Source organism: Propithecus coquereli, unplaced genomic scaffold (assembly GCF_000956105.1).
Source record: "Propithecus coquereli isolate 6110/MARCELLA unplaced genomic scaffold, Pcoq_1.0 Scaffold9, whole genome shotgun sequence".
Lineage (NCBI taxonomy): Eukaryota > Metazoa > Chordata > Mammalia > Primates > Indriidae > Propithecus > Propithecus coquereli.
In genome coordinates this window covers 19,551,394-19,575,469 of record NW_012155284.1, presented here as the reverse complement: position 1 = coordinate 19,575,469, position 24,076 = coordinate 19,551,394, and the positions used below count along the sequence as shown (strand labels likewise).

General features: G+C 36.8%; 1 protein-coding gene across 2 annotated transcripts in view; it reads right to left on the bottom strand.

The window, feature by feature from the left end:
- Nucleotides 1–24,076, bottom strand: part of LOC105826564 (cAMP-specific 3',5'-cyclic phosphodiesterase 4D-like) — a 490,226-nt gene that overhangs the window by 170,558 nt on the left and 295,592 nt on the right. For both annotated transcript variants that reach the window (XM_012664549.1, XM_012664548.1), the window contains exon 2: nucleotides 5,480–5,614. In XM_012664549.1, the coding sequence (XP_012520003.1) occupies nucleotides 5,480–5,521 (42 nt within the window). In that variant the 5' untranslated portion in view covers nucleotides 5,522–5,614. The remainder of the gene's footprint in view (nucleotides 1–5,479; nucleotides 5,615–24,076) is intronic.

Sequence of the window (24,076 nt, the reverse complement as noted above, 5' to 3'; positions counted from 1 at the left end):
GAGAGAGGCTGTCCATAAGAATCTTTCTTTAACATTCATCATCCATTCAACAAGATTCCTCTACATTTTTATGTATCTTGGGTGTTTACACTGTTAAGTACAATACTATGCAATTATTTTTTGGACATAATCATTCAAAATTCAACTCCATCTTGAAATTGTCCAAAAATGAAATAGCAACCACATCACAGTATCACAAAAAGTGGAGGTTTTTCTAAGATGACAATTTAATGATTGGCTTTGGCTGCTAAAACAGTCCTGTGACTTGTGATTGATTTCAAAGCAAATGGTTGGTGATCAGTCCCTATTCTTTCAGACCTTTCCTGTCATGCTCACATTCATTTGTACTCTCAGCTATTCTTACACTAGTGTTGATTATCTGAAAAAAATTCTTTTTAACCACTCTAAAATAATTTATGTTTCTGCAACAATGAATGTAATTGAAAATTACAGCACATTATTCACAGCTCTAAATATCTCTACCAAATAGGATACCCACAATGTGATGAAGTACAAGTACATAGAAATTCAAGAGACAAGACTTCAGTCTTCCTGTGAAGAAGAATTAAAGATTAAAATGGGATGGACTTGGGTGATCAAGTTAGGTTAGGGTCACAGGGTGGTGAAAAAATTTTAATAAATTATAAAAATTATAAATTTAGTTGTCAAATATGCTCTAGGAGGGTAGAGTTGACATGTATTTTATCCACATTGGATGTCCAGAGCCTAACACACAGTAGCCATTCAATAAATATTTGTCGAATTTTGTAAGGAAAGAGCATGAGCTTGAAGGCAGGTATAATGACCAAACGAGGGAAATCTCTAAAACTATAGAAGTTCTCATTTCAGTATGTTGCTAATAAAGGCACAAGAACATTTTAGTTTTGCTTTGTACTTTGTGCTTTTGAAAGTATCTCTACCTACAGTATCTCCTCTGACCTTTGGACCCTTCTGAATGAACACAAGTAAAAAATCCAGTTTCTACATGCCTAACTTTATCAGGATTCCCAGTTTTGACAACTTTGTCACTCTTGTAGCTTAGGTGGTGATGGATATAGTAGCGAAATGAGGCTGGTCTGGGAAGCGATTCATTATTTTTACTTTAACCATAAAACCAAAAATAGTCTCTCTTACTGCAGATAGCTCTGAAGTGCCGTAACAAAACGTATCATCCCTTCCAAATTCCTTCTTGGTCTGCCCTCTCCAGGCAGGCAATGAAATGCAGATGAAACGGCACAAATTACTCACCCTGGGTTATTAGGAGAGTGATTCCTTATAAAAACTCAGCACTGTAAAGGTACAACTGCAAATATTTACTTTTTTAAAGAATAAGATAAATTTGGTTTACAAACTTTGGACATTAAATAAGTCTTGTGTGAAAAGAAGCAAGTCTAGGGAGCCTGCTGGAAATATTTCACCAGATGGGCTCCTAGCTCCTGGATTCAAAACTGGCAGCCTATTTAGGTGGGCTTTATATTTAACATGCAAAGAATTTGCCAGATATCCTGTGCCCTCCAAACAGCCAGGACTTGCTTCCAGTTTTGAATAAACACTAAATAACAATTCTATCAAAAAAGAACAGGGAACATTGATTAAAGACATCTGGTGAGTGACAAATTTATCCAAATGTAGAACATCCATAAGAATTCTATGTCAAATACAGGGCAATTTCATCAAGAAAATAACAAATTCAATTGAGTAGACAGTATCTTGAATCTCTCCAAACTCGTAGGAAGAAAATGATTCAGTACACTGGGAAACTGGGAATTTAATACAAAAGACTACAAAATACTTTAGAATTCAATACACAAGAGAATTATTAATGAAGAAGAATTAAAATGTATCCAGTTCATTCTCCAGATGAGAAGATTTAACAACAGAGACATCGTAAGGAAAGTTACTTGAAAAAAATTTTAAGTAGCCCCAATTTTTAAAATACACTATTACTATAGAAATTTTTACATTCGTCCTCTTGTCTGTACCTTTCCTTTCCTCTACTGATGAGCCAAAAAGCAATGGGACAGTGGGCATTTGTAGAGGGAATGAGGGTGTCTCAGATAGTCAGGGCTGAAACTTACAAACTTCCAAAAAGTTGTCTCAGTTGGTGAGTCCATACATAGGACAAGGTACTTCAGAGATTTGTGTCATTGGATTGAATGTTAAGAACAAACTAAGAATAGTGAAGGAAGAAGAAAATAGTTTTGAGTAAAATTAAAATTAGCCCCTAGGTCTATGAAGAGATTAGAGCCTCAAAAATCATCATTAAGAGTTCCTTTAACATAAAATCTAGAAGATGTGAAATGAACAGAAAGATGTTAACCAGATCATTTTCAGTGTTACCTAATTGAGAGAATATGCAGATTCTAGAATACTGGTCACCACCTTTTGGGCTTAAATATCAAAGGGACTTAATAAAATCATCCCTTAAGAATATCAAACTCTCTGTTATGGATTGTTTGTGTCCCTTCCAAAATTCATATTTTGAAGCCCCAATCTCCAATGTGACAGTATTTGGAGGTGGGGCCTTTGGGAGGTAGTTAGGGTTAAATGAGATCATGAAGGTAGGGTCCTCATGATGGGATTGGTGATCTTATAAGAAGAGGTTCCAGAGAGTTTGCTTTCTCTTTCTGCCATGTGAGGACCCAGTGAGAAGGTGATTGCTGCAAGCCATCAGCAAGCCTTCTAATCAGTCCTTTCCAGGAACTGAATTCGCTGGCACCTTGATCTTGGACTCCCTGCCTTCCAGAACTGTGATAAAGTAAATTTCTGTTTAAGCTACCTAGTCTATGGTATTTTGCTATGGTAGCCCAAGCTGACTAATATACTCTCCTTTGCCCCAAGGCCTTTGTTTTATATTTATTTGGGAATTGGTCTTCAATTCAATTTATGAATGAGTACAAAATGACCTAGAATCATAGAAACTTGTAACTCAAAGGAAACAGAACTCTCCCCTATTTTATCCATCCATCTTATGCCTGAATTTTTTACATGAGATGGAGATCGGCTAAATGATCTTGCAAGCTACACTGGAACCCCTCTCCCAAGGAGAATTCACTAAATAAGATAATTGTTTAAAGATGGTCTTTTTCAGAGAGTAGAAAGATGGTTGCTGGGAAGGGTAGCAGGGAGAGGGGTGGATAAAGTGGGGATTGTTAATGGGTGCAAAAATATAGTTAGATAAAATGAACAATATTTCATAGCACCACAAAGTGACTATATTCAACAATGTTAGGGTATACTTTGAAATAACTAAAAGAATGGAATTGAAATGATCCTAACACAAAAAAATAATAAATGCCTGAGGTGATAGATGCCCCAATTACCCTGATTTGATTAATTCGCAATGTATGCTTGCATCAAAACACGACATGCATGCTATAAAGATCTGCAACTGTTACGTACCCATAATAATTAAAAATTTTAAAAATTTTAAAAATTAAAAAAAAAATAAATATGGTCTTTTTCTCCTACTTCTTTATAGGACTTAAATTTTCACAATGACAGATACAAGACCTACAGAGAGGCATGTAGGGAGGAACAGAAACTGTTTTAACATTTAGAATATTCTCTTTGAATTTTCAAATGTCATAATGCCAAAGAAAAACATCCTCAGATTCTAAATAAAATTAATTCTTTAAATTTTCTTCATCAAGAACAGGAAACGTCTACTTCTAACTGTACAATTTTGGATTCTGTTATTGGCAAAGACTTAAGTGGTAGGGGGTGGCATGCTTAGACCTGTGCAAAATAAATTTTTGAAGACTTAAAGTGACAACTTCTAACTAGGCAAAAAATCTGGCTCTTTTTTTTCTGATAAACAGTAACTCCTGTTCAGAGTCATTTAATTAAGAGAAAGTACTTTCTTTATGCCATTGGATTTTCGAGAAGCTGGGAAGCAGTGAAATGAGAGCTGTAATGTTTACATTTGGACAAATGTAAGCAACTCAGGTTCTCTTAATATGGAAGCTTGAGCCTCTCCACCTAGATGAAAAATTTTGCATTAAACAAATGCAAATAGGAAATCTCCTAGCATCATGAAGTACGTGCAGTTCCTTAAAGTTACCTCTCAGTTAATCATTTGCTTTTAGAATGTTTTCCTCCAAGAACAGGGGAATGTTTAATGATACATTTTTAATTATCCAAAATATTCTCCCTTTTGCCTTTACACATTTTTTTCTCATATCACATGTCTCAGAAATTCAGTAAAAGAAGGAAACATTCTATAATAGTTTGTTTTTATATGTAATTTATAATAAGAAAACTCAGTAACAGAAAAATGTATTTACAGTTTGGTAATTTGTATGCAGGTCACTTCCTATGACAATGAGCGACTTTGTAAGGTGATAAACGGAATTCCAGGCTAAAAGCCAGGGCCCTTTATTTTACACAATTATCTCCACAACCAAACACCAACCAGTAAAACAAATGAATTTGAGAATTTCCTCAGAGTTTGTTGAATTTATTTGATTGGTTATAAAACATAGTACTCAGTCCAAGTATGGGGATACCTCTCAGCATATCCTCATATTTTAAGAAACCCTATTGGGCATACTATACTTTCCTCTGTACATATTCATGTCCCACCCTTAAAAGCTGAATGGTAATTCTATAGAAAGAATGAAAATGGCCTTGGATCATCACAATAGAATCACTGGTTGTAACACAAAGCATTTCCATACTAGAGAAATGTGTTTGCATTTGTGGTTTTTTTTTGATGCCTTCAAATGAATGTTCCTACGTCAAAACTACATCTGTTTGGATGCCTTTTCTCCTTTGAGTAAATGAACAAAGGGACTTGTTTTCAGAGCTCGCCTGATGGAAATTAACAGTCTGCTTTCGTCCTTGCCTTTTGTAGCTTCCTTTGAGTTGCTCCATTTGATTATGCTTTCTTTCATAAGTTAATCGAAATCTAAAAATTTTCATGAATTTGGTACCTTAAGAATGCTAAGTAACTGGAAAGAAGGCTTCATCAGGGCTCTGAGGATGTTCACTTAAAAATGTTTAAAAGGAAGATTAAAGGGGAGATTATAGACATATGCCAGGGTAGAAAACTTGTGGAAGGGATGAACTTTCAGAATGTGACCAGTTAAAGTACCTAATGACATAAGTTCAATTTATGTTTTTGGACTTGCCCAGAAAGTTTCATATTCAAGGCATAAATTTGTCCAATTTCATCTTTTAGTCAGATATTTTCTGTATGCATTAAAAAATCGGGGAGTTTAATGTCATGCCAGTAGGTTTATATGAAGGAATGATAAAGCGTGTAAACTGGCTGAAAGAGAACTCTCATCAAATGCCAACCAGGCCATAGAGACAAGTCTTCATTTGTTAACAAGCTGCGTATAGCCAGAGAGCTGAAAGTCAACCAAAGGTTTCTCACAAGCCTAATCATGATACCACAGTGTTAAAATCCAAAGTAAACAGTAAAAAGTTATACGTACACGTTTTTAGAAAAGAAAGGAAAACAAGAGGTACTTACACTTTTGCTCCGAGAAAGCGAATCACAGGTATTTTTTTTCATCGTGGCGTTTTATGTAATTCAAACGGGCACTAGTTGCTTCCAACGTCAATGCTGTCACTGCAACAATTATCCACTCAAAAGCCAACTGGAATGCTGAAAAGAAAGGAAAGGAAATGTTTAATCAAGTATATGATTAACACGTGCACTTTGAAATGCTGTCTTAGACTAGGACAGTAATTCTTAAATAATTCACCAGAACAGGCTAAAATGGTACTGTGTTTAAAGCAATAAAAGTAAACATGAGCAACATTTCCAAAACGACTTTTGTTAAATGTAAGTTAGAGATTTCAAGCGCCATCTGTCTTCCATTAAATATTCAAGTCTACATTTTTAGTGGCTGAAAAAAAAAATAGGTATGGTAGCCATAACCTTAAGTTACATGTATGAAATGATGCAAACTGAATTGTATATATGTTGATTCTGACTACGGACCCCTCAATTTTTCACTAAGGTAGCTTTACCACTGGGGGAATCATATCTGTATCTGAAGGAAGGAGCCCTCTGAGCACTGCACCTTGGCTTCTTGTTTCATTAGTAATAATACATAGTACGCCGGAGCCAATCCAGCGACTTGTAAGTAAATTTAGTGAGCTCTCCTACTTTTAGTTCAAAGAGGTTACAAGGAATGCTTGAGAGAAGGGGAAGGCAAACAGTTTACCTCGTTAAGCAATCACAGTCATTTCACAGACTATTCCAGAGTAATTGCCACTTAGATGATATCAATAACCTCATTACCTAACTTTCACTTTCTACTAGACACTAGAAAGGAGATTCTCTGTTTTGAGTTTTGAGGAAAGAACAAATCGAGTAACTATATGTGTTGTGTTCATTTCTGATATTCTGCCACATGTGGGGATCACTTGCATATTCATAAGGTATATTTGCATGTGGGCTGAAATGCCTTTTGAAAAAGAACTTACCATCAGGGGAAGGGGATTAGGCAACAAGCTTAACCAAAACACAAAACTCTGACATTGTAGGTGTAGGCGGATGCTAACAACAACACGTAGTTCTATCATTTGGGTTTGTTCTAAGTTTCTCAGAAAACTTGTGTCTGAAGTTTAGGGAAAAGAGTAACAGTGATCAAGGGCTATAGGAGCTGGTTTTGCTAAAATGATTGAAAAATATCAAAGTACAAAGTACTGTGAATTATACATTTTAAAAATAAATAAAACAAAATAACTATATACACTTTTGAAAAAAAACATACAAAATCGGTAAAGCCTGCAGGGAACACAGTATCAGCTGACAGCTGGCCCAGTAAGAGGCCAGCTACCGGCAGCAGAACCCAGGGCCCTTACACGAGTGGAGAGGGACCTTCACCAAGCTCTCCAGCAATCTGCAACGGCATTTCCTCAAGGCTGAAAAGACTTCTTTGGGATATATGTGAGTCAGCCCCTCAAGATTTCTAAAAATAAAAGGAAAATAGTTTTAGGGAGGCCAGAGGTCCCACAACAGCGAGGTGGAGCTAGAAACAGAGAAATGAAGTTTATTATCACTAAGGAATGTCTCAAGAAGCAACTTGGGGACCCAGAGGGAACTGAGGGACAAAACCTTCTTCCAAAGTTGATGGAAATGCTTGCCTGAAGGGTAAAGAAAAATGCACAATCAAATGTGAGTTGCTGGGATAAATACAGTTTCTTTGAATGTGTATGGATTTTTTTTTTTTTTTAAGAGAGTAGCATTTGGAGAGAGGAGCTTATTCACAAATGGAAAGTTCTTAGCTGGTACACCTCCAGAAATTCAGTCACCTTTACAGATTAGTTATAATGCTGAGCATTTTATAGGTCTTAGAAAATGTGGAATTATGTCATTCATTTAATTTAAGAAGTAGACAGAAATAATATAAACTGTGAACTAAATACACTGCACTTAGGGAGAAAAAATTCCTTAGATAACTGCTATAGGAAGCTTACACATTATCAGAGAAAAACTCATTCAAAATATTTAATTATTCATTTAGTATTTAACAAATAGCTTTAGGAATAACCATGGAATAGTTGCCCTTCATTGGCTACTGACTCAATGGTAACAAATCAGTCAAATCAGACAAATAATGGATTTGACCTAATAAAGTTTGCTGAATTAATCAGGTTTTCAACAAATTTGCCTTGAAATCATTTGAAGAGCACCATTAAGAGATACTCTCCCATAGGAATTTAGAACCTATAGAAATTTGAACAGGCAAATGGATTTAATTGAAAACTGGCTGCTAATGGGATGGCCTTTCCCAGCCTGTGTACCCAGGAGGCAGCCTGGCCTCCCTAAAAGAGTATGGACCTTGGAACCAAATGGGCATAGGTTAGCATTTCAGCTCTCCACTGATATTCTGTGTAGCTTTAGGTAACTTATTTGACCTCTCTCAGCTTTTTCCAGATCTGCAAAAGGGAGATAATAATACACATGTGTGTTTTAAGCTTAATTGAGGTAATGTACATAGATAAAGTAGTATCTAGGAGAATACTTGGCACATAGGAGATGCTTGACTCACAACATCCATCATCATCATTACTACCTTTTTCTTCTCTTAGTATCAAGTGGCAAGTAACAACTATTCTTATTTTTTCTTCTAAAAGTGCTAAACTCCATCAAATAAAACATACTTAGGCAAACACACTTTCTACTAAGTAGTATGAATAATGTATCTGTTAGGGTCCCAGGAATAAACAGACAGCATACTCATATTAGGATCATTTAAGGAGGGTTTAATAAAAAGACTAAGAAGATGTGGGCAGGGTAGAGGAATCCACAAAGAATGGTACAGTACCTGGAGCTATAATAGCAATGGTGGAGTTTTTACCCCACTAGACCCAAAGGGACAAGCCGAGGTTGCCAATGCCTAAGAGGAGAGAGTCATATAGAGTGGGCTGCCTTGAAAAGGGAGGTTGCTCTCTGGGACACAGTTAGCCTCAGGTGACTTTGAAAGCAAGGTGATGAGGAGATACACACAACCTCATCTTCCTCGCTCCGTCTGATATCCTGCCAGGACTCCCCACTGGCCAAATGCAACTGAGCTGGAGGGCAAAGGAGAATGATGTGCATCTCACTGGTCAGTCTTCCAGGGCGAAAGGCCTCCTAGGGGAGGGCAGGGAGGAGAGTGGAAATGGATGGGAAATGGAAGATGTGCCACACAAATTTGCTCTGTAGTCTATGGAGAGGATTGCATTTTTCTGCCATATCATTCATCCCAAAAAGATCTACCATTTATCTTTAATCCTTCCAATAATCTATGAGGTAGATATTATTAATCTATTATCCCCACTGCACAAAAGAGGAAATCAGCTCCAAGAAGTGAAGTAAATCGCCCAGGAAATAGCAGAACAAGGATTGCAATGTGATTTGTCTGCCTGTAACGTCCATGTTTTTGTCTGCTCTGCCACACTGCTTTGATGCTGATGGCATGAACCAATGCATTGTAATTATCAACAAATGGTAACCTCTGCAAATATCAAAGCTGTACCTAAACCAAAGAAGTTTTGATAAAAAGATTTACTCTCAGAAAGGCAGTTTTCTTAATTCCTAGAAGTTCCTCCCTCAGCAAAGATAATGCAATGAAACAGCAAAAAAGCATTCTCCCTCCAGGTACACTAAAAAGAAGGCCAGAAGAGAGGACACTCACACGTGCAATTTCATTACCACAGGAGTTTTCACATACAAGTTAATTGGGAAGAAGGAAGAGTCAGCTCCTACAGGCAGAGCACTTCAGAAATATTAATAAAAGTGAAGAGTAGAGGTAGGTAAGATAGATGGTGCTGAAATATTCAGATTCAGAATCTAAGCTGGCACACCTGTATAACTTTTGCTGCTTTGATGCAAGGGTAAGGGAGTTAAGACAGGTTGTTTCCTAGAGATTAAGGATTTATACAGTAGAAAAAGCCCTGAACTGTTCATCAGAAGAAATAAGTTCTACTTTCCTCACTATGTCAGATATACAAGCTCCATGGTATTAGAAAGTCCCTTCTCTTTTCCCCTCTACCGGCTGCTTGCTTCTCTGCAAAGTGGAGATAACATTATCTCCACAACCCACCTCATAGGCTTGTGGGGATTAATTAGATAAAATCACAGGAAATTTTCTGGAAACTTTTAAGTTCCCTGCAAATATAATTCTATTCATTGAAACAACAAATGCACCAGTACATAATGACACCCTTAAATATAAGAGTGAAAAAGGCTTCCAATTATCTACAAATATTAGAGAGGCTCAATTGGACAAGAAAAGTTTTATATTTTTCAGAAGAATGTTCTATTCTTCCCCTCTTTGGGAACTAATATTTTTTTTTTTCTGCACAGTAAGTTTATGTAGTAACTGCTGAATTATAAAGCCACTCAGATGCATTCATTTTTAAAAAGTTTGTTGTGCACCTCATATGTGCCAGGCACTGTACTAAGCTCTTGGATAAACACCAAACTTTCTTGATTGAGGGGGAAAGAATTATTTGGGTGCAGTTGCCTACGAATGATCAAAGGGTAACCAATTACATATGTCTCCAACATAGTGTCACTTCCAACTCATGAAATGATAGATTTTTCTAGGGTTGTATAAAATAGACATCAAAGTGAAAGCAAAATTGGCAGTCTCTTCCCTTGATTAGATTCTAATCTAAATGAAGAATAAGGCCATGTGTAGTGGCTCATGTCTATTATCCCAGCACTTCGGGAAGATCACTTGAGTCCAGCAGTTTGAGACCAGCCTGGGTAACATAGCCAGATCCCATCTCTACAAAATAATGTAAAAGTTCACTGGGTGTGGTGGTGCACACCTGTAGTCCCAGCTACTTGAGAGGCTGAGGCAGGAGGATCCCTTGTGCCCAGCAGTTTGAGGCTGCAGTGAGCTATCTGATCATGTCACTGCACTCCCGCCTTTGTAACAGAGAGATCCTGTCTCTGAGAAAAAATTAAAAATAAAAAAAAGATGTACATGTGGCACATATAAAAAGGGAACTTTGATTACTATAAAAGCCAACACCACAGAAATACAGTAAAAATAGGCTCAATTTATCAAGGCTTACCCAGCAAAGTATCTGCAGGCAAGAAATTAGGAGGAGGCAATGCAAGAACTAAATATTCAATAATTTAATAGAAAAGAAGCATAGAAGGAGGGAAAAACAGATTTTTTTTATGTGACAGTTTGAAATATTGCCTTAGGCTCTTAAATGACCAGTAATTTGCCCTCCACACATACGAGGTAGATAACTTGGGCATTTGCTTCTGTTGGCCCTCTGCTAAATCTGTGGAAGGAACAAAGAAAGAAAGTGCCTGATATCTCTTCATACCTTCTAAAATTGTGAATTAAGAGAAAGAACTCCTTAGTATAGATCTAAAGATAACAACAGTTTCCTGATATTTACATTCTCTCTCTTTTCTCCAGGTGTCCTGTGCAGGCTGTCCCTTATCTGAGCTTCTGCTAGAGGTTACAGAATCTGAGATCTAGAAAGAGACCTGGCACAACACAGTAATTAGATTGAGCCCCTGTAACTCATGCCCAGTGCTCTGTCCAGCTGATGATATTGACCTGCACATGGGTTTTCCTAAAACGAGCTTCACAGGTCAACCCAGATGTACTTTGTAGTTTGCCCAGCATAATTTAAAAACTTGGTTCTTGCCAAAGTCAGTGCGATCTACTTGTAACCATAAGCACGGTCCTGTACCATCAGGCTGCAGCTCGTGTTGGGTACGGACCCTCCCCAGTGACCTCCTCAGGGGCCTGGCAGGTCCTAGAGTGATGTTTCAACTAGGAGTCAAGTGATCTGTGATTTACATGTTTAATCTGACTTTATCTCACACTCTAGTCCCCAACACTGTCTCTCCACTCTAGTTAGGCTGGTCCAATCTCTCCAACACCTGTGGCAGGTTCATTTCTGCCTCCTAACCCTAAATTCATGCTCTTACATTGTTCTTCTCTTCATTTTTTCTGAACTCTTTCTATTCTTCAACTCTAGCAAAAGTCCTTCCTTCTAATAACTTTCCCTGCTGCTCCAAGTCAAATAGGTTTCTACTTTGTCTGAATTCCAACAACGAAGGATACATATATTGCACCACAAAATCATCTACTATCCAACATCTTTTGACTAACTGCTTTATGGGTTTAATATTTGCTTCTTTGACTGGGGGTTGAATAAGGTACATTGTAAGGCCTCTTCCATACTGCAAGTTGTATGGTTATAAAATACAAATTCCTTAAGGCTGAGAGCAATTCGTTATCATTCTTCTGCCATTTCCATAGTGTTTAACATAATGTTGTACACTTAGTAACCACTTATTAAAATATATTAAAAATTAAAAGTATAAATACATAAGAAAAACAGGAGCATTTTAAGTAATAAGTAGAAATTTTGTAAAGTTATATATAAAATTATAGCAAAATGTGGAAAATATTTAATCTATCAATGAAAATTAAAATGTCAAAGTTTCTGTTTGTCTCTCCAACAAATTAGCATAGTTTTGTTCTTTTAAAACAAAATATTTGATCATGGTGTATATATAATTAAATATGCATTTCATATATTGCTGATTAGCTTTCAAAATGACATAAGCTTTTGGAAAGAAATTCAATAATAAGTACCAAAAGCTTTAATGGTGTTATATACTTTTATATAATAATTCAGGAAGTAACCTGAAATATGGAAAGTGCTTTGTATGCAAAAGCATTCTGAGCAGTGTTATTTATAATAATGAAAATTTGGGAACAAGTTAGATCTCCAATAGTAAGGGAATAGCAAAACAAAATAGGAGAAACCTCATGATATAGCATGCAGTTAAAAATATATTTCATAAGATATTTTTATTACATGAGAAAATGCTTACGTTATAATGTTAAATGAAAAAAAGATTAAAGTTGTATATCTAGTATGCTCCTATATAATTAAGTTATGCACACAGAAAAGACTCAAAAGAAATTTAATAAAATATTAGTAGTTGTATTTAGGTACTGTATCTTGTTTCTACATTTCTTGGCTCCTCAAATTTTCTCCATCTCTTTCTATTGGCACTTCAGAGAATAAACAGAAGTGTTGGCTTTTGTTTATATGATTGTTTGTGGTGGGAGTGGGTTGTTAGTTTTCTCGCTCCTTCATTTGTTTGTTTTTGAGTGTTCAAGTTTGCTATTTCAAACCTAGTGTCAGACTTTGTCTTTGGGGGATCTATAGACTGGGAAAAGGCTTAGTTAGGAAGGAGATGGCCAGCGTTAACTTCTCTCTCCCTGACTCTGCTATTTCCATCCTCCATTTGGGTGTCAATTGACTTCCCTTTTTCTTTTGGACCTAGTAATGGTGTCTAGGAAGAGAAAATCTTTAGGTTCCACTTCACCTAGAAAATCAACCAGTTACTGAGGTCTCCCTGCTGTGCTAGTTTCTGGGAATGCAAAATGCATGGAAAACTGACAAATGCAAATAAAGAAATGAATCAGCAAGTAAGAAATTTGGGTTTTATAGGACCAACAGGAGCTCTATATTTTCATATTACTATAAGCTGGAAAAAATGCAAAATGAGAGGAAAATTCTGACACAATTTGCAACAGAAATATTCAGAAAATAATATATTAACAGGGCTCTTTACCTAGGTTTAGCTTCAGCAAGCTTTGTGCCCTTTCAACTGTTCAAGCCTCTTAATGTCTCCCTGAAAATTTCACCAAAAATTGTGCTCCAGCATCATTCCTCACCCCAGCTCACTCCTTCTGGCTGAGAAGTTGAGGTGTTTCCCCTCCCATGTGGAGTTGTGTCTTCTACCTTCTCTTATCTTCCCTTCCCCTATCTGCCCTAACTTTAACTGGTTCTCTCCCCTTAAGTTCTAAATATTCTCTTGAGAGTCTCTCCCCTTGTAAAAAGAAAATTGTCCTTATACCTCTATGTTCTCTCTCTTCCACATATCATTGTCTTCCTCTTCACAATCAAATTCTTTGAGAGAATTGTCTATTAGCTTTCTTCACTTCTTTATTCCCATCTTCTACCCCTCAATGCAATGCAACCTAGTTTTACTCCTTCTACATTTAAACTTCTTTTTCTAAATATCCTAGACCTCCATGTCACCAAATCTAACAAACTCTTCACAAATTCTCTGTCTAGAACTCTCTACTACAACATTGTTCCTTCCAGAAGCTCTCTCTGCTCTGTCTTCTGTGACATTACTCTCTGCTGGCGCTTGATCTGATTGCTTGACTTCTTTCTACTTCATGGAGTCGCCTTCTCTTGTTCACCTCTAAAATGTTGTGATACCATTGCTCTCACTCTTTATTGGTGCTTCCTAAACATAGCTGCATAACAAAATTAGCCAGGGAATGCTATGAAATGCAAATAGCTGACTCTCCTCTAATGAGTCAGAATTTCCAGGAGAGGTAGCCAGGAATCTACTTTGGATCAATTCCCCACACAATAACCATGAAGCATGCAGAGCACCACACTGTTGATTGGCAATTGGGAACTTCTGTTCTACATTACATTTCTTAATAATTCACTAGTTTTCATTGCTTTAGTTCTCACCTCCATGTCCTTGGTCTTGACTTTTCCCTCTTCCTCTTCCCCATATCCACACCATTCTTTCTTTACTTGGCTGCTCCTGCTTCAAGACTTAACTCAGGTGACATCTCCTCCTGGAAGAGTTTCCTGATTCTCTCAACATCTCAGCCCACCCCACTGCCAGCCTGAACCAATGTCCCTTTTCTCTCATTCCATAATGCCTCCTGAATGCCTCCAACGGTATATATTTGCCAAATTATATCAAAATGATCTGTTTCCCTGTGCGTCACTGGTGCCTCCACCCAGGACTCTAAGTTCCTTGAAGTTAGAAAAGATTCCATATTTATATAAGCAATCACAACATAAAATATGTTCGGTAAATGTTTACTAAATTCTGCTAAATGGAACTGTTTCCCTTGACTAGAATTATGAGAAGGAAAGCACATTTTGTCTCTAGAATGAAAAGAATCAAATATTTTACTTTGTAGTTTATGATCATATAAAACCATCATCCCATTCCCTTCTCTTCCCCAAAACTGATAACAGCAATCCTTCTTACTAATTCATTCACCAGACATTTACTAGGCACTTGTGGTATGCAATGAACTATGCCTGGGGTCCAGGGATGCAGAGATAAATATGATAAAAATCTCTTCCCATGAGGAGCTGGAAGTCTAGTGGGAGAGAGAGCCAAATAACACAATGCACTAAGTGCTCTGACGGAAGCTCAGAATAGCTGGTGTAGGACCCCCGAGGAGGCAGTAAGTGATTCATACACCTAATGGCTTCAAAGCCCATTCTGAGTTATTCTGCTCTTGTGAACACTTTGCTTTAAGTTATTCAAATGTCATTTCATATACTGATGTTTTTCCCCAAGTAGAGGGAAAGGAATATGAAAGTAGAGAGTGACAGTTCCTTTCATTTCTTTTGTGCATCTGGTCAGACCTTCGTCGCTACTGAAGAGGTGGCTGTAGAACTCCACACCCAGCAAGGGTGCTGTAAATGCCCACTGAATGAATAATGTGCAGGCAGTCATACTTACATAAGAGAACCAAGCCACTTTTGACGTCAGTACAAATTTATTATAGAATAATTGACATTTTAGAAAATAAAAGTAGATCATTTGCCTCCCAAAGTAGCCTAGTTCTTCACTCCCAAGGGTGTGGAAATGCCAGAGTACCCACTCTTTCGACACTCACCTTGACCAGTATTTCAAAATGGTACAGCTGAGTCATTTAGCAGTAAATCAATTACTTTCCCTTCCAGGATTCCATGCTTTATGGCCTTTCCCCCTCACCTGAAATAATTTCAGCTCTCTAAAACACAACTTTTCACTCTAAATAAAAGGCTAGGGTGCTTTCAATTAATCTCTCACAAATGTAGGGTCTGTTGCTCGATAATACCTTGCTTTGGTTTTAGCTTCCTGCTGCAGAGAAGAAAGTTACAATAAAAGATTCCTTTCAACAACTTTCCTAGCCATACTCCCTCCCACTGCCTCATTATGGTGCCCTTCCAGCCTGGGCGGTGGGAGGTGTCTAGAGCAGTTTTGTCCTGTGAATCATAGGACAGCTCAGTGTGTAGTCTGCTGGCCTGAGGCCCAATATGGAAGGAGCCTCTGGGATGTGTCATCATCAGCTAAGTTATAACAGACCCATTGAGGGCCTCGGGATAAAAATCCCTGAGTCACCATGAGAAAAAACAGAATGATACTAAGACGATCCCCATAGAATCTCTGGTCCAAGCTGCTCACTACCCACAAAGAAAGGTGAAGTTCATTGAGGCATTGAAGCTTTTCTCTTTTTCAACATTTTTCTGTCCCATATCATATTAAAGTTTGTCATTTGGATACTTTTAAATTTGAGAAATATTAGAGTGGCATTTGATTGAAGGTTTTGGAATGCACACACAGACTATAGTCTACAAATGATAATCTTTACTTTCCATTGTGAAATCTGCTCAGTTCTAAATTATGAACTATTTTGCCTCTCTAGCTAAAACCAGAAAAGCACTGGTAAATAGAAAGACAGACAGACAGATGGAGATAGCTGAGAGGGAGGGAGGCAAAGAGAGAGGGTGGGACGGGGAGAGGGAGAGAGAGAGAGAGAGATTAAGAGAATTTATGTCATAGATTCTGCATTCTATTATGTATAGCTTTCTCAATCTGAACTATAGAAGCAAAATTATCACCTCTAAATAATTATCCTTTCAGAAGACCTTTTTTTACTAACATACCCCTTTGTCCTTTAGTTTCTTCAATTTATCAATCAGCAATGAATCCTAATTTTTATATTTTCCTGAAAAATCTACCTTGTGAACAGCTTCCTTAAGAAAAATTACAACTGAATTATATTTCAAGACCTAATAATACTATTGGTTTAGATTATTTGGGACACAATGAGAATTAAGAAAATAAACCAGAATTAAGGAAAAGATAAAAGAGACAAAGGAGTTGATAGAACATCATACAGATTTTACTTAAGGCAGGTGCATAAAAGTTGTTCTAATGAGGCTTCAGTAGAACAACTTTTATCCTAGCACCAAGTAACTCAGAAAGTACCCTCAAGCTATCATTTCTCCCTGATTAACAATTGCTACCCAAGGAGTCATTGCCTACAGACTATACAAACAGAAGAAAAGCAAGGCATAAATGAAGAAATTCAATGTTAATTAAAAGAAACATAAACAAGGAAAGTAACACAACCAAGAAACGAAAAACTAGTACAAACTCACACCTATTAATTCTCTGCCTCTTAGGAAGCAACAACCCATTAGCATCCTTGAAGGGAATGAGCCCACTGTGGTGGTGTCATTAACACCCACAGATTGAAAACTGTACATGCCTCTTAGTCTGGAGCAAATTTTTAATCAATAGTAAAAAGCAGTTTTTAAAAATTAAGAATAAAATGACAGCAGAAAAGAAGTTAGACAAAGAATTTGGATTTTTTTTCAAGAGTTTTATTATTTTACCAGTTTATTATGGGCATTAAAGGTAATAAGCAACAAAGTCCAGATCTAGTAAGTCATAAATTATAATGCTCTTCTGCCATGAGACAGTCATTTTCAACATACTCTTTTTATTTCATATTCATTGTATATGTGGTAGATAAAATCAAGTCAGCCCCTTCAGTGGAGTATCTTTTTTTTTTAAACTGCTTTCATTTCCATGAAGAGATTATAGCTTACCCCATTCAAAATAAAGAACTTTAAGATAACCCATAAAGAAGGGCGATTTACATGAGAGATGTTGATTTGGAGATGAAGGGGAAAGAAAAAGTAATTAGTGGAATATTGTGAGTTTTAGAATCAGTTATAACTGGATTCAAATTCTGTTTTGGCCATCTCCTAATTTTGTGGCCAAGAGGAATTACTTAACCCTTTTGAATGTCAACTTCATGATCAATATAAATATAGATATTCAAACTCACACTACAGGGTTACTGTGCAGACTAAATGATGAACCTCTATGTCAGCACATACTAAGCTACTAGGCACTGTTCCCAGCTCAAAGAAGATGCTTCTGAAATGTTACCTTCATGTTATGATGTCCTCTGAAGCATCTTTAACACCAAGGGCCTCAAGGAGCTCTAAGAATCAAGGACAATTACAGTTATAATTACTCTTTCAAATTGGAGGACAGGGGACCTCAACATTTACTGTACAACCTATTGGTGGTATAAGTAAGAGCCTTGAATTATGGTTTACCTTTCTCAATCTACCTTGCCTGCAAGCAAGCATTGAGGTTTTTAGGAAACCTAAATTAGTTTTTACTAATGCTGCAAAACTATTTCATTAAAAATGCACTCTTCCCAGAATTGTTCTCCTGCCATTACGCTGCTGCAAAAGGAGAGGAGCCATTCCTAATTCTAGGGACACGTAAGTGTGGAACAAGATTTAATGTTTCATTTCTGTGTCTAGGCCTAACCTTTTCCACAGCCATCAGTAAGGCCAAAGGAACATTTCAAACCTTCCATCCAAAGGTTTGAAATCCTTTTCATGCTGATGCTTCCTTCTTCAAGGACTCATCGAATAAGCATCAAAATGAACCCTATCACTTTTCCAGCAAGAAGCTAATTGTAACACCCACGCTCAGCTGCCAGCAGCAGGCAGCTACCAAGTTTCTCAGAAAATTTAAAAGGCTCTGAGTATAGAGAGAGAACAAGTGGAGGACCTGACACACATAAGAAAACTCACCTCGGTCCACCATGGTCCCCATGATTATCCAAATAGCTGTTCAGAGCGTGGTCGCTCTAATTGGAGCCTGTGCTGAATCATTGCCATTTGTGTGGTACCCATCTGGCACCTGAAATTAGATTTTGTTCCCTCTTCATTCATAATGGTGATGAGGGATGGATGTGGGATTGCACAACAGCAAAACCCTGTAAAGATTATTTTGCTAATAGATGAGTTTCTTAGTGAAAATGGAAAACAGACGTTTCTTTTGTAAGGATCTGGCTACCTTTTTTTTTTTTATCACCAAAGGGCTTATTAGCTCAATTTTTCAAAGGACAATGACACTTGAGAAGCTGGAGTTCTGTTTTTAAAAATCTCTTTAATTCACTAAGAAGTAATATTCATACAAGCTAAAGCATGTAAGTTAAAAAATAAAACTAAATTAAAAGTCTGAAATTGAAGCAGCCAAAAGAAGGAAATTTGGGGTGCAAGAGGTCTTAAAGTTTCCAACCATCTAAACCCTGCCATTATGAAGACGATGTCATACCATACCACACCAAAGATACTGTTATTGACCATCCTATTCTTAATATTACTAGAGAAAGAGAGCCCATAACTCCAGTAAGAGTTGGGTGTCAGCTTGGTTAGCAAAGACAGATAGGTCTGAGTTCCATAAAAGTAATTCCTGTTCTTTGCTTATGCCAAGAGAACAGAACAAAAAAGTATTATTAAACTAGCTTCAGACACTTCAAAAGTGGAGGCAGGAGGAATAGACACCAAATCATTCCAAAAGCACCCAGTTGGAAAACGGCACATGAACCAAAGTCCCTTTCACTCCCAACACTATGAGAACAACAATAATTTTATTATTATAATTACAAACATTTACTGGACATTTACTATGCGCCAGGAAATGTTCTAATCACTTAAAATATATTAACTAATGCAATTCCCACAAAATTCTATAAAATAGCTACTATTTTAATATCCAATTTGCAGATGAAGAAATGGAGGCAAAGAAAGGTTAAATAACCAGCACAAGATTACACAGCTAGTAAGTTAAAGCCCAGGATATGTAAATTTCCTCCTGCACCCAGAGGCCATTCTGTTTTTTAGGGAAAGGACCAGAAGTCAATGAAGAGGAGAAAAACTGTTCTGTTATACAGCTAAACTTTGAATTAATTGATTATTCACCCCAAAGAAACCATTCTAATCCCTAAAAGAATTAAAGTATTGTATTTTTTTTTCTCCCTCATCAATGGGAACAGTGGCTCTATAGCTAGAAAATTAGCTATGGGAAATAAGAAAAGCTAAATTGTTTCCATATCTGAATTTTAGGGAAAACATTTTGACCCTATTACAGATGACAGTCAATATAAATGTACCAAACTTCCAATATAAGATAGAAATTTCAGTCCATTTATTTCACTCTCCTTGCTCCCAAATTAACTTTGAAGCAACAAAACAAATATAACATGAGGAAATTCATGGAGGAGTGCCATCAATTTAGGGAATTTCTGTAAGACAGTCGATAGGATCCAGACCATTCATGAGTCCTCGCACTCTGGAGTATGAGAAGAGCTGAATAGTAAGAAATCGAATGATATAATTCACTACATTAATAGATCAAGGGAAAAGAGAAATGCACAATCTCCTCTATGAATGTCTAAAAAGTATGTGAAAAACTTAACATTGAGTCCTGATTTTTAAGATTTGATAAAACAGGATTACGAGACATACCCTCCTCCAATGGGTAGTCTTGCTTAGTGATAAATGATAAAAGACTTTCTCATTAAAGTCAGGAGCAGCAGAAGGATACCCATTGTTACCACCTTCAGTTTACAATGTGTTCAAAGTGCTTGCTAATACATTCAATAAAAGTGAGTCATAAATACAGGAAATGATAAGGCAAATCTACCATTAAATGAAGATCACAGAAATCTCTACTTGATAGACCCCCCCAAAAAAAGTAAAAAAAAAAAAAAAATAGAAATTAAAAAAAAGTTGTGGTTGATTACAAATCCATGTTTTCCCACATACCTGCAATTGGAAATGTAAACTGCCCCACCCCACATACACACATAGCCCTAAAAAAGTAGGCATGAAGATTCCTTGGCTTTTGTTTTGTTTGTTTGTTCAAAAAAGTAGAGGGGCTATATAAAAAAATGAATTACAAAACCTTACTGAAGTACATAAAAGGAGAAATAAAAAGAAAGAACATGTTTCTGACGAGGAAAGTATGTGTAGTTCCAATCACATGCAGTTCCAACCCGAATTATTTATCCATGTATTTGTACTTAAAGATTTTTATAGGCACCTTCACACATACACAAAGGCAGAGAAAATAGGATTGTGAGCCCGATGTCCCCAACACCCAGCTACAAAAACATCAGCACTTTCTCCAAACTTTGCTCTACCTCACAACTGCACTTTCCATCAGCTCCCCCAGCTTGTGTATTTTAAGACATCATATAAATAAACGTGTAAGGATATCCAGAAAATTTCTGGAAGATAATAAAAATGGAGGGGTAATTTCTGTAATAATTAAAATAATTGAAACAAGAACCAGAAGAGAATCCAGTAGAACTGGATCAAAGAGATACAACTATATGTAAGAATTTGATATTTGACAAAGTTAACATTTTTTATCAGTATATACTGCATAGGTTAACTAATCATTGTTTTGGGACAACTTGATAATTATTTTGGGAAAAAACCTAAGACCTACCTTCATATCAAGACAGAATGAATTCCAGGGTAAATGCAAGATTTAAAGTGAAAAATGAAGCCATGGAAGTACTCAAAGAAAATATATATGTATATTTCTTTTCTCTAAGGGTGAGGAGGGTCTTTCTAAGCACTATATATGTCAGACACTCTCCTAATTGCATAAACTAAAACTAAAATGATTTAATTAATTTTAAAATGAAAACACCTACATATTAAAAAAATTTTAAATAGACAATACAAAGTGGAAAAATTCTACATATTTTGTAGATAAAGAGTTACAACATGTTTCTCTTAAAAATCAGTAAGAAAAATAAATATGTTCCAGTAGAAAGAGAGACAAAGGCCATGAACAGGCAAATTCACAAAAAATGGACAAATTAAAAATTTAAATTAATACACAGAAAAATCAACCTCACTAGTAAGCAAATAAATAAAAAATAAAATACATACCCTATTTTGTCTATCAGATGACACATCAAAAGAAAAAATAACATCCAATGTTGGAGCACTCATTTATTGCCAGTGGGAATATAATCAACGATATTTCTAGACAGGTATTTGGCAAATGTATCAAAAGCCTGATAAACATGCGTGCCCTTTGAATCAGCATGACAAAAGGACACACAGATGGATGTGCAAAGATGATGGTCCAAGCATTGTTCATAGTAGTAAAAAAAAATGTGAACAAATTAAAAACCCAACAATAGAGGGTTATCTAAATTATTAATAATATTGCTATTAAAATGCAATGGGATATTATGAAACTATTACTGATGATGATGTAGATGTATACATAAAGATGTTTGTTTATAATAAGCAACTGAGTGAAAAGCCAGGTTACAAAACTGTATGTAGAATATGATCCCATTTCTGTAATATGCCTAAACACGCACAGAAAATAATCTAGAAGGATACACATCAAAATTTAACAGTGTTTAGCTCTGGAATCACTGGTGGTTTTTCGTCTTTTGTTTCTGTGCCTAATTAACATAACTTTTCTATAGTGAACACGTGCTATTTGTGTCATAAAAGTTTTTTAAATACCGAAGACCTATGTACAGTTATAGCTTTAAATGTAGTTTTCAGTTAAAGACCCAACAAAGTTGTAGGAAGAGAGAATGAGGACGGAATTCCTGAGTCAGGATTGGGTGGATGCTTGTCATGTGAAAGATGGATAGTACAAGCCATCTGTGACTTGATTGGAATAGGAGACCTCAGGTTGTTAACATGTACGTCCTAGCTGCTGTGAAATATAAGGTGGGCTTTGAAATTCAAGCATAATTACAGAAATTCAAATAATTTCGATTAGTTCCCCCAGGTACTAACAAAGTTAGTAAAGGAATCTTAACAGCAATAGATGATTGAAATGTTTGTAAAAATAGTTGATAATAAGTTATGGTATCCTTTAAAATAACCAAAGTAATGGAATTAGAATGTTCCTAACACAAAGAAATGATAAATTCTTGAGGTGATGGATACCCCAATTACTCTAATTTGATTATTACATATTGTATGCCTTTATCAAAACATCACATGTACCCTATAAATATATACAATTATTATGTACCCATAATGATTAAAAATAAAAAGAGAAAAAATAAAGATGCAAAATTTTTAAATTTTCCAATTTAAATTTTTTAAAATTTTCCCATTTCTGAAGTGTGTATTAGTTTACATCTTTAAGATGCAATCATCGAATCTTTGACTGATTCAACTGTATAAAAAAGCACTTGCCCACACATTTTTCTGTACATTATGAAAGAAGAGAGAGACCATATTGTTTTAGGGTAAGCAGGCAGGAAACCCCCAGGGGCCATCTCACCTCTCTCCACAGCCTTGATCATCCCAAGATTGGCCCAGCCCTGTGCCCAGGAATAATCCTATTCCCAATCAAGAAGAATTGAAAGAGCCCTGTATTAATGGGCATTTAGAGAATGAAAGAAAACAAAAACTTGTTGAGTGGCAGCTTCTTGCCAGACAGTGTTAGTAGCTTCTATCTATTATTTCACTTAGTTCTTCAAAATCTGTGGGGGTAGATGGTGGCATCTCCCCCATTCTACAGATGATGGAATCAAGCCTAAGATAAATTAAATGATTTTCCCAAAATGTCACAAGTAACAAGTGGTAGAGGTGAGGTTCAAACCCCTATCTCTCTAGTTTAAACGTTTTGCTCTTTCCAATAGGCTATAAAGACTCACCTGGTTTTGTGTCACCGTTTAGCAATTAGAGGTGGGATAGCTTGGAGGTTGAGCACACAGACTTTTGAACCAGAAATCCTGGGTGGAAATGCCTGTTCTACTGCTGATTAGATGTGTGGCTCTGCAATGCTATTCAAGCTTACCGTGACTCAGTTTCCTCCCCTGTAAGGAAACTTATAGGAATAATATCATTACCGGCCTCATAACTTGTTAGACTTAAGCTGTATGAAGTTCCTGGGACTACTTTTTTTTTTTACATACAGTAAGCGCCAAAAAGTATTGGCCATCTTTATTATTATTATTATTTGTGGCACTTTTTGTAGCCACTTTGTGCTCTGTTTTCAACAGCTAGTTTTTGCCTTATTCCCCTGCCTTCCTCATCTCTCAAGTTTCTCCCTGACAGCTCTATAAGACAGCAATTCTGATCTCCAGCTCAGACCCTGGGTCCCCTGCCAGAAACCAGGCCTTCTTGAGGTCAGCTGCATGCCCAGCTGCCTGGGGTGCCACAGGCTGCCCACTGTCAGGCTCTGTCTTGCTGTGCTCTGCCAGCCTGTGGGGTGCCACCTGTGAGCTTTTGCAGGACCTTCAACAGTGACAGCTTGCTTGGCTGTGCCACCTACCACTTGTCACCCTTCTCTCAGCACACTGTGCTCTGCTTGCAAACTGGCAAAATGTCCTCTTGTGTCTACCAGTGGCACCTGCCCCTCCCCTTGAAGCAGATTCTGTTTTCAGATTCTGGCAGGACAAAATTTGAAAATGCACCCAGCCTGACCTGCCCATTATCCACTGAGCTAAAGCTGGCATTCAGAGGGACACTAAAGACAAAGCTTCTAAAGGTAGAGAATGTGGACCCCCTCCAATCTTCAGAGCACCCTAAAAATCTTCTTGAAAAGGCAATAAAAGGTGGGAATAATAAATGCACTTCATTCTAAAAACTGGACAAACTGCACAATATTCACTCATGTCATTAAGTGAGGTTATCTCCAAACATGGTATGATTCATACAA